This window comes from Chionomys nivalis, chromosome 4 (genome assembly GCF_950005125.1).
Source record: "Chionomys nivalis chromosome 4, mChiNiv1.1, whole genome shotgun sequence".
NCBI lineage: Eukaryota > Metazoa > Chordata > Mammalia > Rodentia > Cricetidae > Chionomys > Chionomys nivalis.
In genome coordinates this window covers 106910961-106922915 of record NC_080089.1, presented here as the reverse complement: position 1 = coordinate 106922915, position 11955 = coordinate 106910961, and the positions used below count along the sequence as shown (strand labels likewise).

The following is an 11955-nucleotide window of genomic DNA, read 5'->3' as shown; positions in this document are numbered from 1 at the left end:
GAAAAGCCTCGCCCAGGGGCTAGTTTGTGTTTCCTGTGGGCTGAGAGTAAAGTGTCCTCCACACAACCAAAACCAAGAATTATTTGTTCTTCTTAGAGAAACCTCAAACAAGAGTGTTAAATGCTACAAACACACCGTGCTTGCTCAGGGCCAAGGCACAGGACAGTTGAGTTTAACGTTATCAACCATCCTCTTGTCATTAGGCCTGACAGGGCAGGGTACTTCATACACCCCCATAGTTTTACTTAGAAAAGGAAATTCTTCAAGAGAAATAAGGAAATCTGCTCAGATATTTTCTTCATTATTTTCAAATTTCACTTTATCTTTGAACATGGTTGCAAATTACATTCAATGAGAAATGTAACTTCACAGAATCATAGATTGAGAGAGAGAATGGTTATAGTTAGGTAGGACACTGAAGGTCCTCCCTCTCTCAGTGATCACCAAGCTAACTCTAGTACGACAGAGTCTGAGGTGAGAGCCTTTAAGCCAGAGTCGGGTCTAGCTCTCGCTGCACCGCCGCTGAGGTCCTCTTGTAGGTCACTGTCGTTCACCTGGAAGGCCGGTTTGCCCTCGAACTGAAATGGATCCACCTTCATTCCTGCCAGGCAGAGCACCGCTCAGGAGCAGTGTGGCCAAGGATGGCTGCTGGAACACCAGGCCAGAGCCTTTGAAGTCTCTCAGATCCCTGACACATTTCACCGTGACTCTCTCCAGGGAGAGGGATCCCAAACAGAATTTGAAGAGAGGACAATGGGAAGGAACGGAAAGGAAAGGGAAGAGGCTCAGAAAGAGATGGGATGAGATACGGCGGTCGGCACGTCCACAGGATGTCACAGGGTCAGCGAACACAGCGGTAAGATGAGGAAGACACGTGGATAGAAGCAAGCGGCCTGGTTCACCACCTCGGTTAGCCACTTGCTGTAGAAGGCAACGTCGGTATAAACTGCAGGATGTCCTCGGCGGCCACAGCCAATGCCCCAGCTCACAATGCCCACCTGCACCCATTTATCAAAAAACTCACAGACCAAAGGGCCGCCAGAATCTCCCTGCAGAAAGAAAGAAACATATGGCAAGAATGGAATTGATCCCCCATTGGATTGGGCTGATGGCACTGGAGAACATGAAGGAGACAGGCTCATGCAGGGTTTCCTCGGGCACCCCAAAGGCCCAGCTGGAGCCAGGTGCAGTAGTATATGCTTATAGTAGCAGCCTTAAGGAGGTTGATGCAGGAGAATTTTGGGGCGTTCAAGCTACAAACCAAGACACTGTCTCAGAAGAGAGGGAGAGAATGGAGGGGTAAGGGAAGCATCCTTGCCAGACCCAAATTTCTATTAATGCACAAACGCCAGAACTAGGTATATCAATATAGCCACCAAAAAGTTATGGGAAAATGATAATATCCCCTGATGTTATTATCATCATTTCTGGAGCCACAGTGGTGTTTGCTGCTGAATTCTACTTCCGAGGGGCTGGAGAGATGACGCTGTGGTTGAGTCCACTTGCTGCTTTTGCAGAGGACCCTGGGTTATTTGAGAACACCCACATGGTGATCCAGAATACCTGTGGCTCCAGTTCCAGGGGATCTTACGCCCTCTTCTGGCCTCTGTAGGCATTGTATGCACGTGGTGCGTACACATACATGCAAGCAAAAGACTCACACACATTAGATAAAAACAAGTGCCAGGCAGTAGGGGCACACGCCTTTAATCCCAGTACTTGGGAGACAGAGGCAAGCAGATCTCTGTGAGTTTGGGGCCAGCCTGGTCTACAGAGAAACCCTGCCTCGATAAATGAATAAGTAAATAAATAAGCAAACAAATGAATGAATGAATAAATAATAAATAAAATCTTTTTTAATCTCATTAAATATCACTTTTATGTAGGAGCTCCTAATTCCTTACATTTAACCTGAATTTCCTCTGATGCCCTTAACCTACACAGCAAAACCCTTCTACATTATAGAGTCCATTCCTGCGTATTCTTTCCCCAAACCCGCTGCCACAGAGACCCTGTCAATCAGTCAGTGATGTTAGCTGCAGGGGTTGTGGTGTAGGTTAGCTCAGTTAACACAGGTTGATGCTCCCTTTGTCATGGTAACTACCACAGAGGATGCAGTAGTTTGCACGTAGCTGGCCCCCAAAGCTCTATTAGGAGGTATGGCTTTGCTGGAGTGGGTATACCCTTGTTGGAAGAAGTGTACCACTGCAGGGGTGGCCTTTTAGGTTTCCTGTGCTCAGGATATTGCCCAGTGTCTCAGTCAGCTTCCTGTTACCTGCAAGCCAAGACACAACCAGCACCACGTCTGCCTGCACGCTGCCATGCTCCCCCTCCATGACGATAATGGGCTGAACCTCTGAAGCTTAAGTGGGCCACCCCAATTAAATGTTCTCTTTATAAGAGTTGCCATGGCCATGGTGTCTCTCCACAGCAACAAGAACCCTAAAACATAGGAGAACTCAATGCAAAATGTGATTAGACTATCCATTCCCAAACTCAACAGGTAAATAAGAACCCTACGCAGCAACCTACACAGCAGGCCACAGCCTTTAGAAAGAACCAGACCAGATGGACAAGGTGGTGTCTCCCTATAATCTCAATGCTTGGGAGGCTGACACAAGCGGATCTCACATTTAAGGCCATGCTGTGCTACACAGAAAGACCAGGCAAGGTCAACTTCAGGAGCCATAAGAAGTGTGGCTCCCCCCATGACTGTCTTGAGTAAAGGAGGTGGCAAAGAACTGGGGCCTTGCCATCTGAGGCCAAGGAAAAGGCATGCACTTACCTGGCAAGAATCCTTTCCTTGATCTTTATAGGCACAGATCATCCCTCTCTTGACTAGGTCATTAGAAGCCGATGTGGCTGTCTTCAACATCTCATTGCATTGGGCATGATGGATGATATTTTGGTCCACCTCCTGGAGAATTTCTGCTGGAACATCCGATCCTAATGAAGAAGATCAGCAGTGTATGAATCTTCACAGTGGACAGAGAACCCAGTGAGCACATTACTGAATGCCAGTAGTAATAGTTACAAGATATCCTAATGTCTTTCCCTTTATGTTTTGTTTGTTGGTGAGACTGAGGTGTTTATGTAAATCAAACTTGTCTCAAACTGTCCATACTTGGGCACAGAACATCACATCCAACCAATTTTCTTCACTCTCTAGAACATAATCACAGGCTTGCAGAGAGATAGGACCCCAAAGGTCACAGGTGACTTCTTGTCATGCATAAGAAGCATACCAACAGAGGCCTCTGCCTTTCCCAGTTCCTCTAGGCATAAGGAACTCCCTCACTATCAAGATAGGTATTTCTATTGAGAAGCTGGTAGGCAGCTCATTATCTCCCGAGCAAAAATCTATCTAAGGTTCTGGAGAGAGAAAGCTCAGTAGTTAAGAGCACTTGCTGTTTGTTTTGTTTTTGTTTCCCAAGACAGGCTTTCTCTGCATAGCCCCAGCTATCCCGGAACTCACTCTGTTCAAACTCAACTGACTTTGAACTCACAGAGATCTGCCTGCCTCTGCCTACCAAATGCTGGGATTAAAGGCATGTGCCACCACTTCTCGTCTAAGAGCACTTGCTCTTGCAGAGGACCAGACTTTAGTTTCCTCGGCAATCATATGGAGGCTCACAACAACCCATAATTCCAGTTGCAGAGGACATGACACCCTCTTCTGACCTCTGGGTACCAGGCAGGTATTTGCCGCACAGACAGACATACAGGCAAAACACTCATGCACATAAGGTAAATCTGAAAATCCACCCAGGATAATTCCATCGCATCTAGCCCTTGTTCACTGGGAATACCCATAATCACTCAGCATGTGTCCCCACAAAACTGCAAAAAAAGATCTGACAAAGTCTAGTTCCCAGGAGGCTGTCATCAGATATTCGTGTTGCAAGAAGGACCTCAGCACAAAACTGGGATCACCTAAGCTCACCAAACCGCCCATCACCCTGTGCCAAGGAGTCTGTCTCCCTTTATCCTTTGTTTCTACTGTAGGAATAAGGCCACGCTTCTTCCTGAGCACCAGATCTTTCTACCTGGGTCTTTTTTGCCCCATCCCGTCACCCAGCACTTGGTCCCAGTTTCCAAAAAAAAATTCTCTGGAGGGATGCAGATGGGGTGAATCTGAGAGGTGAAGTTCACGGGATGCTGGAGCTTGAGAAGGGCTATGTCGTTTTTAACAACAGTAGCTGACGAGAACTGGGGGTGGACAACGATTTTCTGGATGGGAATCACCAGACTTGTGTTTTCGTGGTAGACGCTCCGATCGCCCATCTTGACATTGTACGCAATTCGGCTGTGGGAGAGAAGACGTGTCGCCTTAGGAGCCATGACCCTGTGAGGCTCTCTTCCACCCTTTCCCCTTGTTTTCTGCTTCTCGACATGGCCCCTGCCCCTTTGCCCACGCTTGAGCTTTCTGCCTCCATAACCACAGCCCCCTTTTGATCTCTCGGTTGTTTCACCTGTGCCCCACCTTAAGCATTTCCAGCAACAAGATGATCACAGCAGGTCACCCCCGCCCACTCTTTTTGTGCGTCTTGTTTCGGGGACTTCCTCACCTGTAAATGCAGTGGGCCGCAGTCAGCACCCACTGGGCACTGATGAGGGAGCCTCCGCAGACATGCATGTGTCTGACCCGCACGCTCACCTGCCAGGGCCACTTTCCCTCCTTAGCGTCCACACCTCCCATGATTTTCATCAGGGGTTGGCCACAGCCTGAGTGAGGACAATTTGGGAAGCACTCAGAATCAAGCACTCTCTTCTAGCGGTTCCACAGAAAGCATCACGAGGACCCGACGACCAAGAAGGAGGCTGTCTATGTATGTCCCGCTGGACACCAGCGGTGCTGCATACCTCCAAGCTGTGGAGTCACACCGTGCCCATTGGCAGTCACATTCCCCTCAGAAGCCACAGGCAAGGCAACCAGACTCTACCCAACAATGGCCTGGGCTGAACCCACGTCCCTAGAATTCAGGGTGTCACTAACTCCCACTCTGGGCCTTGACACAGCCCTCCCCTTGCCACAGACACCCCTTCACAAGTTACCGAAGGAAAACGGCTTGAAAGGAGAGGATCGGTCCTGATGGGCCATCCTGGTCACCTGCACCTGCATGGGTGGCAGTGGGTCCACCTTTGGGGTCTCACTGTGTCCTGAGGAGAAATCAGCAGTAGAGAATACAGCGGCAGCTGCCCAGGCCTCCCAGAGCTCTGACTGAAACACCAAGAGGCAGGCTATGAGACCCAGGAAGCCACCTCCGGACGCCATGCCATCAAGTAGGCCACCACCCCTCTCCCGGTAAGTGGCACCCGCTCCCCAGGCTCGCGTGACCGTCCTCGGTTCTGTCGGAGAAACGGAGAAACGGGCTTCTGGAAGGGAGGCGCCAGTGCGTCAGAGGGAGGGTCCTGGCTTCCTGGGTGGGAAATGTGTTCTTGTTGACACTCAGATCTTCACACCACACTGCGCATACCCAGAGTCCTGCCTGGGACAGAGGGGACAAACGTCCTTGCTGGAGACCTCTCACTTCAGGACCCGCACTTCCTGCGGGACCTGGTGTGGAACTGGTGCAGGGGTGAGGGGGTGGCGCTCTGGGATTAAAAGGGGAAGCCCTCATTCTCTAAAAAGGCACCTCATCCAGCAGATCTAGACTTGTAGGCTATTATTCTATCTCAGTCACAGGACAAGCTGGAACAAAATTAGCAGTGTCCAGCCTGGAGAGATGGCTCAGTGCTTAAGAACACTCGATGCTCTTGCAGAGGACTGGAGTTCAATTACCAGCATCCACGTGAAGACTGTCACCATTCCTAACTCCAGGTCCAGAGACTCCAGTGCCCTCTTCTGGCCTCCGTGGGCACCAGGAATGCACATACATACATACATACATACAGGCAGGCAAAACATGCAGACATATAAAATAAAAATAAATGTATTTTTAAAAAATTAGCCTCCACCAAAGATACCTGCAAGCCAGCCATTTCTTACTGTTCCATGTTCCTGATGTCTTCTGTGGTGACTCATGATTTTCTCCTCTTTGGTGCCCATAGGTCTCTTCCTCTGTGAGCATCATCCCTGTTGAAGTGGGAAAATGGAGGGACCGTCTGTGCTTTTCACTCTTTCCCAAAGGAAGGAGGAGAGCCATAAAGTTTTTTAAGGATGATGGTACTCCACTTCCCTCATCAATTTATTTTTTAAAGTGGCACATTCTTTAAGATACTCTTTTGGTCATAAGAAGAGTGGGCAAGCAGGCCCATACATCTTGAATACATTCCAGTAATCACACCTCCGCCCACAAAAAATAAAAAATAAAAAACTCTACATCCAGTACTTTTCCCCTTAGAGACAGGGTCTTATATATGCAGAGAAGCCTCTTGGTGGTTGTGGCTTCCTTCTGTACACTGTGAAGATGTGTTGCTCTCATTGTTAGTAAAATGCTGATTGGCTGATGGCTAGGCAGGGTTTCGGAGGCAGAGTGAATGCTGGGAGAATTAAGGTGGAGTTGAGTCTGAGGAGCCTCCAGGAGACACAGAGGGAGCAGGATAGGAAGTGTGTACATGAGATAAAGGAACCCCAGGACAGCACACAGATGAATAGAAATGGGTTAACTTAAGGTATAAGAGCTAGCTAAAAACAAGCCTAAGCTATTGGCTGTGCCGCAGCATTCAGGGATCTGATGCAGGTCGTTAGGTCCAGGGACAGTGAAGACTGAAGTGACAGGCACAGAGCTGTCATTCTTTATAAAGCCCCTTCTTCGGGTCCAGCTAAAGATGGCAAGAGCCAACCAATGAGCCCGTGAGGCCGACTGCTTCCATTAGCACGAGAGGTAAACGTGGCTGAGAAGTCAGAAGTGCCCCCATTTCAACTGTCCCCACTTTTCCCCATGCCATGCTGTAACTTTCAAGCAAGAATTCTCATGAAGCTGTTGATCTGTGTCGAAACTGAAGTAGCCAAGGTTAAACAATACATCTTATTTTAAGTACATTGGTGGATGGTACTTGATTGTAAGAAACATGGAAATACCTTAGAACCTTTCCATCATAGGGGTAAAAATCATAGAGGTCAAGATTAGACATTGATAGTCAAATAACCTAGGGGTGGAGGTACTTGCTATCCAAGTCCTACCGCCTGTAAGTCCAGAACCCACATTAGAAGGAAACACCCACTGCAGAGTTTTCCTATGAACTTCACACACACACACGCTCACACACACGTGTATACTGTGGTTGGAATCCAGTACCTCATATATGCTAGGCAAGGGCTCTCTACTGTTGAGTTATACCCTGTGTTTTGACCCAATGAATTGTCTTAATATATAAAAGACAGAGTGTGGCTTCCTGCAAGACTCTAGAACTTCTAGTAGCTGCAGATCCAAAGTAAATTTTCGCCTTTTCCTGGGCTTTCTTCATAAACTTCCATCAAGTGTTTACGAGAAAGATTAGAGGCAGGGCAAGGGACCAAAGAAAACCTTGCTTGTAATGTGGCTTCAGGGAAGTCGAGCAAAAGCCAAACACTGTGAGAAAGGAATGAAGTCAGTCTCAGAGCCTTCCACCTCTTTTCTCACCCCCCTCCCCAAAGACAGCCCTGTACTGAGAGGAAGGAGGGTCGAAAGACTGAGTTGGGGACGTGGGTCAAGGCATATGGTAGTTAGGCAAAGATAACATAAGACAACCTATGTTAGGAGAAAACACCATCCTTATCTGCCCTAAACATGCACTTGCCTAAGGGGGTAGCTCTTAGAAGTAAAGCACACACACACACACACACACACACACACACACACACACACACACACACTAGCAAGTGTCCAGGAACAAGTAATAGCAATCTTCTGCTGGCAGAGAAGCTTACAAAAGCAGTTGTAAAGAAGCAACCTCTCCGAGGCATAGGCACAAAGAGAAAGCAGTAACTGAAAAGAAAACAGACACCAAGAAAAACTCAATAGCTCTCCACCCACCAATATAATAAGAATAATAATAATAAACTTTAGAAGCATTTGAAACCTGTATTTATCAGAGGAACAATGGCAATCAGTCATTTGATTTTCTCATTGCTTTCCACTACTCAGTGTTGGAAGTGCAGTTCAGTGGTGAAGCACTTGACTCCTGCAGGGAAGAAAGGGAGGGAGGAGGGAGGGAGGGAGGGAGGAGGGAGGAAGGGAGGGAGGGAGGGAGGGAGGGAGGGAGGGAGGGGGAAGGAGGGAGAAAGGGAGGAGGAAGGGAGGGAGGAAGGGAAAGAGAGAGAAGGGGGAGAGAGGGAGGGAGGGGAAGGAGGGAGAAAGGCAGGAAGGAGGGAAGGAAGGAAGGAAGGAAGGAAGGAAGGAAGGAAGGAAGGAAGGAAGGAAGGAAGGAAGGAAGGAAGGGAGAAGAGGGAGAGAGGGAGGGAGGGGAAGGAGGGAGAAAGGGAAGAAGGAAGAAAGGAGAGAGGGAGGGAGGAAGAGAGGGAGGGAGAGAGGGAGGGAGGGGAAGGAGGGAGAAAGGGAAGAAGGAAGGAAGAAGGGAGGGAGGGAGAGAGGGAGTGAGGAAAAACTGATTGGAGGTGCCTAGTGTTCATCACACACATACAAAAAACAAAAAGAACCAAAACAATGACTAAAGAAGTGTATCTCAGGCACAGTAGCACACACCTTTAATGCCAGCACTCGGGAGGCAGAAGCAGGCAGATTCTCTGTGAATTCAAGGCCAGCCTGGTCTACATATTCAATTCCAGGACAGTCAGGGCTACATAGTGAGACCCTGGCTTGAAAATAAAACAAAAAGAAAAAAATGTATTTTGTTTTAAAATGTCTTTAGTTAGCATAGAGAAGATGTCATTTACTCTGGCATTTCCACGCATATGCACCTTTGTGCTTTGCTCTCCTCACCCCTCCACTCTCTGCCATCTTCCTGACCCTTGCTTGTCTCCTCCCAACCTTCCCCATCCCAATTCATTCTTTTGTTTTCATGTCCTCTGTGCATACCTGTTTAAATCAAGATTCAGCCTAAAAGAGAAAACGTAATATTTTGTTTTTCTTCCCTCCACTGCCCTCTTCTTTTTGTTTGTTTGTTTGTTTGGTTATTGTTGTTTGGTTTGTTGTTGCTGTTGTTTGTTTGCTTGCTTTTTGAGACAGGGTCTCTCTGCATAGGCTGTCCTGGAACTCACTATGTAGATCAGGCTGACTTTGAACTCATAGAGATCCGCCTGCCTCTGCCTGCCCCCCTGAGAGTTGGGATTAAAAACAAAACCACCATGGCTAGCACAATATCTCTTGAAATCAGTCCACTCACACTTCATCTCTCCATGTGTGAGGTGCAGCCATCACTGCACCATGATCACATAAGCGACAGCTTCCTAACCCTGGAAACTCGGCGCCTAGGCCCAGAGGAATCACCCTGGACTGTGAGCCCATGGGGCATCCTATTCCCAATGAAACAGTGAGTCTGTGCCCCCAAGGTAGTGTACCCACCATGCACTCACTGAACATACGAAGAAGCCCTGCATCCTGCTCCTCTGAAGGCTGTACCTGCCACCACCACAAACTCCTACAGTCTAAACTATGGTGCCTTTAAGCATGGCTGATGCAGATCCCAGCTGGGAAAAGTGGAGGCTACCCCACCGCACCCGCCTAGATTCAGAGCTAGTGCATTGCCACCAGGAGGACGGATGCCCATCCGCAGGCAAGAGGTGTCACTACAAAAGTTGGCACAGAAACCGGAAGAGCCAGCTGTCCCCTAAATGTGCAATATCAGTGTAGGACACAGAATGAGACATCAAGTTAGCATGTCACCAAAGTCCCCACTAACTAACCCCAGCTCAAAGGAAAATTATGAATTACCTCTAAAGGAATTAAAATAATTACCTTCAAACAATTCAGCAAAATGTAGAAAATGCAGACAGATAACACGGTATAATCAGGAGAACAATTTATTTCATCAGAGTGCGTTCAGAGACAGACATCATGAAAATGAACCAAGGAGAAATCCTGAGACCAAAGAATTCGTGAATGAAATAACCACAAACTGTTTTTTTAAAAAATATGTATTTATTTATTACGTATACAATATTCTTTCTACATGTATGCCTGCAGGCCAGAAGAGGGCACCAGACTTCATTACAGATGGTTGTGAGTCACCATGTGGTTGCCAGGAATTGAACTCAGGATCTTTGGAAGAGCAGGCAATGCTCTTAACCACTGAGTCATCTCTCCAGCCCACAAACTGATTTTTATAACAGCATTTTATCCTAAACAAACAATTGTTTTAAAAAAATAACTTTATAATGTCTGTATTTGGTATATTACTGCTTATCTGTTTATTGAATTTATTTGAATACACAACTCCAAAAATTAAAAAAAAAAAAAAAAAACACAAACACATAGACAGACCCAGGGTTTCAGCCATAGACGGAGTAAAGGAGAGAAAGGATTTCTGAATGTGAAGAACGGCCCTTTGACATCATCCAGAGGGAATCTTGGCATGGTGGCACAGGCCTGTAGTCCCAGCAGCACTCAGGAAGAGGCAGGAGGATGACTATCAGCCTGGACAACAGTACTGAGTGCCAGGCCAGGCGGGCCTGGACAGGAAGACCTTCCTCAAGAACAAGAGGTAGGAGGGGCTGAGGAAATGGCTTAGTAAAGTATTTCAAATACCAGAGTTCCATCCACAGAGCCCACTCAGAAAAAAAAAAATCAACACAGCAGTACACATTGTAATCCCAGCACTGGGAAGACAGACAGACAGACAGACCCTAGGGACTCACTGGCCAATGGCTCTGGTCTAATTGGTGAGCTCCAGGTCAATAAGACAGCCTGTCTCAACAATCTAAGTGGATAGCCTATGATGAATGACCCCAAGGTCGATCTCCAGCCTCTGTGTTCATGTGCATGGACACACACACACACAAAGTGAATTATTCTAAGCAACTGGGCAAATCGTGCACATTGTGGGAGTTGAGAGAAGGAAGAAAGAACACTTATTTAATAAAACAATAGCTGAAAACTCCCCAGATCTCGACAGGGATCCAGACAGCTTCCAGATCCAAGACGTTTACAGGTCTCCAATGTATTCAACCCAAAGAAGTCCTCTAGAAGGCACATTTCATCAAACTGTACAAGTCTGAAGGTGAAGAGAGAATTCTAAAAGCAACAATAGAAGCCAGGTACCCGTGAACCCGGCATTTGAGAGGAGAAGGAGGAGAACAGAGTTCAAGCTCAGGTTGGGCTATGGGAGACCCTGTCTCAAAACTCCTCGATAAGTAAATGTGGGAGGAAAACAAGCTAGACGCAGTTCTACCATTTGGAGGCTGAGAAGGAAAGGTTTCCATCAGCCAGAGGTCAGTTTGGTCCATAGCCTGAGACCCAAAGCAGCCTCAGCTACAGAGTCAGACCCTTTGTCTGGATATGGAGCTCAGCTGGTGGAGTGCTTGCTTAGCGTGCAGCAAGTTTGGTCCCTCGCATGTTATAAAACTACAAGTAGTGAGACATGACTGTAATCTCAACACTTGGAAGGTAGAGGCAGAAGTTCAAGATCATTTACCACACATTGAGTTCAAGGCCAACCTAGGCTACATAGCAAGACCCTGTTTTTTTTTTTTTTTTTAAAAAGAACAATTAATTAGTTAATTAAGCTATCTCATAGAAGAAGAGAGCAATGATTATCAGAGGTTTGGGTGACGTGGAAAATCCTTCTGTGTATGTGCTGCTCTTATTGGTTAATGAATAAAGCTGCTTTAGCCTATAGCAGGGCAGAATATAGCCAGGCTGGAAGAGATCTATAGAGAGAGTAGGCAGAGTCAACGAGACACTCTGTAGCTGCTGAAAGAGAAAGACCAACCTCGTGGTGATACACAGATTAATATAAATGGGTTAAGTTAAGATGTAAAATCCAGCTAGAAATATGCCTAAGCTATTGGCCAAACAGCATTGTAATTAATATAGTTTCTGTGTGATTATTCAAGGCTGGGCAGCTGGGAAACAA

At 47.1% G+C, this 11955-nt stretch overlaps 1 protein-coding gene across 1 annotated transcript; it reads right to left on the bottom strand.

Moving 5' to 3' along the window:
* Positions 1–833: 833 nt before the first annotated feature.
* Positions 834–5275, bottom strand: LOC130873977 (serine protease 42-like). Its single transcript, XM_057769052.1, has 5 exons — positions 5056–5275; positions 4569–4725; positions 4047–4306; positions 2786–2946; positions 834–1049 (listed from the first exon to the last, which is right to left on the bottom strand). Exons 1-5 carry the CDS (start codon positions 5273–5275, stop codon positions 834–836), a joined length of 1014 nt encoding a protein of 337 aa, XP_057625035.1.
* Between the last annotated feature and the right edge of the window lie 6680 nt (positions 5276–11955).

Coding starts and splice junctions, on each gene's coding strand:
- LOC130873977 (XM_057769052.1), bottom strand. CDS start 5,275: ATGGCGTCCGGAGGTGGCTTCCTGGGTCTCATAGCCTGCCTCTTGGTG. Junction 4,726..5,055: donor TTTCAAGCCGTTTTCCTTCG/GTAACTTGTGAA, acceptor GTCCTCACTCAG/GCTGTGGCCAACCCCTGATG. Junction 1,050..2,785: donor AAGGAAAGGATTCTTGCCAG/GTAAGTGCATGC, acceptor TTCTTTCTGCAG/GGAGATTCTGGCGGCCCTTT.